At 42.7% G+C, this 5,430-nt stretch overlaps 1 protein-coding gene across 1 annotated transcript; it reads right to left on the reverse strand.

Moving 5' to 3' along the window:
• Positions 1 to 345: 345 nt before the first annotated feature.
• On the reverse strand, positions 346 to 4,529 carry LOC121551118 (tRNA-splicing endonuclease subunit Sen54). The gene is made up of 11 exons (XM_045217552.1): positions 4,377 to 4,529; positions 3,824 to 3,982; positions 3,544 to 3,607; positions 3,285 to 3,368; positions 2,958 to 3,056; positions 2,784 to 2,836; positions 2,555 to 2,656; positions 1,812 to 2,422; positions 1,561 to 1,621; positions 974 to 1,087; positions 346 to 788 (listed from the first exon to the last, which is right to left on the reverse strand). The coding sequence occupies exons 1-11, from the start codon at positions 4,430 to 4,432 to the stop codon at positions 638 to 640; spliced, it is 1,554 nt and encodes a 517-aa protein (XP_045073487.1). The 5' UTR covers positions 4,433 to 4,529; the 3' UTR covers positions 346 to 637.
• Positions 4,530 to 5,430: the final 901 nt, after the last annotated feature.

A 5,430-nucleotide genomic window follows, 5' to 3' on the forward strand; every position in this document is an offset into this window, starting at 1 on the left:
AAAACAAAGGGCTGAGCTATACGAATAATCTACACATACCGTATCTATACTAAGTGCATACCTAGTGAAGCCACTCCTGACACAGTATATGAATACCAGGAAACCAAATGGTGGTGATGAGATAAAGGCAGAAGAAAACCGGGTCAATTCGGTTCAAAATCTTCAGAGGCTTTACAAAACCATGCTTGGTATGAGACATGGTGACTATGTAGGTTACCTTCAATCAGATGCAGACGATCATATTTACATTTACATTTTAGTCATTTAGCAGACGCTCTTATCCAGAGCGACTTACAGGACTTACTTAGGGTTAAGTGCCTTGCTCAAGGGCACATCGACAGATTTTTCACCTAGTCGGCTTGGGGATTAGAACCAGCGACTTTTCGGTTACTGGCACAACGCTCTTAACCACTAAGCTACCATATGCCACTAAAAGAAGTCTGCAACACAGGAGGAAGGCATACTACAGCATCAAGCAGTGTGAGGACTGCAGTTCATCAATTCACTCAGACAATTCAGTTTTGTTCATTTCTTTGGCATTAGTTCCAGTTGCAGAGTTTCAGATCCACCCCAGTCAGTCTTGGCAGGGTACAGTTGTTAAACCAGGGCTGTGTGACTGGTTGCTGTGGTCAGACCCTCAGAAGGACACGTCTGTGGGTATCTGGAAGTCCTTGAAGGAGTAGAAGGAGATGTCCCCGTGGTCCACCACTGCATAGGTGACCGGGATGTCCCCACTCTGGAAAGCCAGCAATTTCATTGTCCACAAGTCAGGCACTGGACCATCGAAACTGGTAGAAGACAGCAGACATTATTCGTTGTGCAGTAGCATTTGATAATAATACATTTAGGATTACTTTCGATGGCAGTTGTGTTATCTCTTTTGAAAATGGTATTATATCTTTTTTTTAATGTATTTTTTTTTTACTGATTATAAAGTATGCAAACACACCCCCGCCAGTTTTGGGATGTTTACCTGCACACACACATGCGAGAATAGGGTTTTCCGGGAGTGCTCTTCTTGAATTCAGCGACCGTGTCGGGTTGGTAAATGTTGAAACAGATCCTCCACTCCTCTGAACCTTTCAAACTGAGAGGACAAGGCCCAATGTCAAAACACAAGGCAGGCACCACTACGTCATATTGTACATGTCATCCTAAGACAATATTAATCATATTCAACAAACCCACAGTATAGAGTTTCCCTCATCTTATTTATTTTTTCACTCCATATACAAACAACAATTTACAGACCCACACAAACAATGACTACATCTCATCTGCCCAGACCCGCATGCTCACACCCCCATCCCTAGTGCCTGTATTATTGTTTGCCACTTGGCCTGAAATTGTATCAATTTGTTTTTCCGGTCACCCTTGCTATTTTAATATTTCAAGAATAAATCATTAGATTTTTACATTGTGTTAATGATGGCAGATTGATTGATTTCCCAATTTTTAGTATATGTTTCAAACCGGGATGGAACACTCAGAAAAGCCTAGAAAATAATTCCTACTAAATTAAATGATGGTTTCTAGATAAGATCCTAAAGAGAGGAATACCTGGATGCTCCCTCCAGCAGCCGTGTGGATTTGATCACATTGATTTTATCCAGCAGCTCACCTGCGTCCAAGAAGGAAGAAACGTAAAAACCATTTAGACCTTTAACCATTCATGATACTGCTTATGAACAATGTAATTAAACTTCGGTAAACCACATGGGATAATGAGTTAATGTAACGATGAATCACAGAGAGTAAACAGATATGGGAATTTATATGAACTTGAGCAATGAGCTCCAGATTAGTCTTACCAGTTGAAGAGACCTGTGCAGGGTCATGTAGGGGTGTGACCGGCCCCTCCCACAGGTGTGCCGGCCTATCTCTGCGGCTCTGTTGAATCCTTCTCTCCTGCAGCTCCCGGTACTCTGCCCAGTTCCTGCAACGTCGTACCTCTCTGTCCTGGTTGACGTCCCGCCGGTACCGGTCCCTGTCCCGCTCCCTCTCCCGCCGGGACATCCTCACCTCCCGCAGGTTGAGCCTCTGCAGCCAGGGGACCACATCGCAAGCCCCCACTGACCCCACAGCCCCGGGCAGCAGGCAGGGGTCTGGGGAGGTCAGGCTGCTGGGGAGCCAGCGTCTGGAGCCCAGGTCTGGGAAGGGGATGGAGCTGAAGTCCCAGCGTGGGGAGCCAGAGCTCTGGAGCTGACCTGGCAGCTCAGGGTCTGGGGAGCCTTCCTTTGACCACCAGCTCCTGCCCTGGCCACCCTCGGTTGAGGTGGTGGGGTCAATGTGTGATGCTGTCTGGATTTCATCAATGTCTGGGGCTGTAAGAGGGTCAGGATTCTTGTCCTCTTCCTCTCTGTTGCAGTCTAACTCCTCCTCCATTCTCTTAGAAGTGGGGCCCTCCTGTGTTCCTGTGTGCCTGGAGCGCAGTAGAAGAGTCAGAAAGGCATGGTTTCACATTGGACAGTAATCACATTGAGGTGTGTGGGTTGACTGAGTGATTAAACCATGTCTAAATATAAACTGGGTGTGTCTGTGTCTGCTCACTCACCTGGAGGTGGGGCTGTGGCTGTGTTTCCTCTTCGAAAGTCTTCCTGATCTGTCTCGGGACTGGGGCAGGTTCAACTGCCTCTCATACTGCGATGGCACAGAACTACAGGGAACAACACCAATCCTCAGATCATAAATACAGTCGCTTGCATGCAACTAAGGAAAAGGTTCCAGTTAAAGGGAAGGCCTTAGAATCTAGACTAGTCCATGCCCGTGCGGGAGACAATTACCTGGGATCAAATCTGTTCACCACATAGCCAAGTCGCTTCAAATGGCCAAAAACCTTTAGAGGAAATAAAATCATCACGTTAGGTCAAATCATACGTTTATGATTTAGGATCTTTACGCTCTGTGATACATTGTTTATACCTGCTTAAATGTTATTATATTGTATTTTCTCATACCTGGTAATGTTGTATACTCATTGTCTTTGAGTATAGAAATCTCTCATAGCCCTCTTGGATGGACAGTGGCAGGTCTTGGTAGAACACTTGCAGGTTCCCCTATTCATTATGAGGATCACAAGGGATCACAATTATAAGATAAATACATGATTGTCTGAATTACATAAACTGTGTTAGTCTTATTTGGATCCACATATCAAACTAATGGAAATATCTTTATTAGGTTAACAACATTCCGGCTAGGGATAATTATAACCTGAATGGTGTGAGCTGGTAACAACTCCCTGATTAACATGTTTATTGGCAACGCAGAGCCCATGCACTTACACACTCCATTAGATAGAGAGCCTCTTCTGGATGTAGACATTGCTTACCATGGGCAGAAAACCCCATTGTCTGCCAAAACTTCCCCTACAGCAGAACAGAGAAGTAATGTAATGTCAGTTTTCATGTGAAATCTTCAGACATTAGCCTATACTAAATGTTAATGAGAGGTGAGCTCTAGGTGAGTTCGAATAGACATCAGCAGAGGCAGAGAGTTTGTCATGGCAAAATCCCTCTCTCTCTCTGATGGACCATTACTCACCGCTGGTGACTGCAGCTCCACTATCCTGTCACTGGGAATCCACACAGCCTTCACCAGGTTCCCCCTTGGCACAAAAACAAAGGAGTGAGTCAAGCCACCAGCTGTAAAGCACAGTAATACCAATGAATTTACATGTATATTAAGCTGCAAATACATATGGACTATGTCTAATCATCTACCAACAATATATAAAGTTGATGGCACATACAGTATCTAATTCTACTAGTAGCGGTCACTCTAGTCTAGTCGTCCTTGGTTCCTCCATCCATCCATTACTCACAGCCTCTCCACTCGATCCTCAGATACTAGATTCCAGTGCTCGTCCAAACTCTGCTGAAGCCTATCCCTTTGGCGATCCGACCCAGTGGGAATGAAATCCTTCTGCCCGCGCACCGGGATCTTGTGGCTGCGCGTGCGGGCTTCGAACAGCTCAGATGGGCTGTGATTGAATCAGAAGCACAATAAGTTGCAGGGACTGACTGTCTACAATTGGTGTCAGCACTGGCTACATGTCTTACTCACTATATATGGTAAGAAATCACCCCCAGAAAATGCCGCTCTTCCATTTAGTTAATTCGGTTAGACATCCATTAAAATATTCGACCGCTGACACACAGGACGACCACATATTCAGGTTCCATAGCTAGCGTTGTCCGTAGCAGTTAACGTCTACGAGGGTTAACTAGCTAGCTGCTAACACGTGTATATGTAAACAGTTCGAATTTCACAACAAAACTGTACGAAATTAGCTAGCTTATTTAACAAAAACTATTATGTAAAAACGATTCACCCAGTGACTATTAAAAAACACGGCGTTCAAACTGTACACTTACCTTAGTAATTCATTGCCGAATTCGACTTCAGCTGATGTTTTGTTTTGGTCAGCCATGTTTGATAGGTAGACTGCAGTCAAATCATCCTGGGTCCGAGGGTTTCAACTAGATAAGACAGCCACAAAGTCAAAATTGTCTGTATCGTTTAAAAAAATTCAAACAAACATTAGTTTTTTTGGTCTTCATTTAAAGTTAGGGTTAGGTTTCAAATCTGATTTGAAGAATCTAAATTGTAGAAATAGACGGGGGTTTAGCTATAATTATGACTTTGTGGCGGTGTTAACTAGTGACGACTGGGTCTTAGTGCACCTCTCCATACATTTTTGAGAGAAGTTCTCATAAAGTTCATAAGAGGGCAGCAAAGCACAACATTTTACATTTTTATTTCAGGAATCCCACAATACACTGATGCTAATGAATAAGGCTTTTTATCTGCTGTGATGAGGCCACAAGGAACACAGTCTCCCAGACCTGCAGCTTAGTTGTTAAACAAAGCATGAGTATAAAAAAATTGATATCACCTGGCTAAGAATGTGTTGCAATTCTCTAAATAGACAAGTGTTAAACACAATCTTATTGCTCCATAGTACCACTGGAATGTCATTAATATGTGATAACCTTATTTTTTTATTAATATTGATAAATGCCTTCTTTGCATTTTTATCATATCATATTTTTATTTTCTCACTTTCAATGTAAATAGTTAACCAATGTTGTGAATGAAAGGGCTCTTGGAAGGGTGCATGACACTACCAGTCAAAACTTTGGACACACCTACTCATTCAAGGGTTTTTCTTTATTTTTACTATTTTTTACATTGTAGAATAATAGTGAAGACATCAAAACTATGAAATAACACATATGGAATCATATAGTAACCAAAAAAGTGTTAAACAAATCAAAATATATTTTAAATTTGAGATTCTTCAAATAGCCACCCTTTGCCTTGATGACAGCTTTGCACACTCTTGGCATTCTCTTAACCAGCTTCATGAGGTAGTCACCTGGAATGCATTTCAATTAACAGGTGTGCCTTCTTAAAAGTTAATTTGTG

The sequence above is a fragment of the Coregonus clupeaformis genome, unplaced genomic scaffold (assembly GCF_020615455.1).
Source record: "Coregonus clupeaformis isolate EN_2021a unplaced genomic scaffold, ASM2061545v1 scaf1116, whole genome shotgun sequence".
Lineage (NCBI taxonomy): Eukaryota > Metazoa > Chordata > Actinopteri > Salmoniformes > Salmonidae > Coregonus > Coregonus clupeaformis.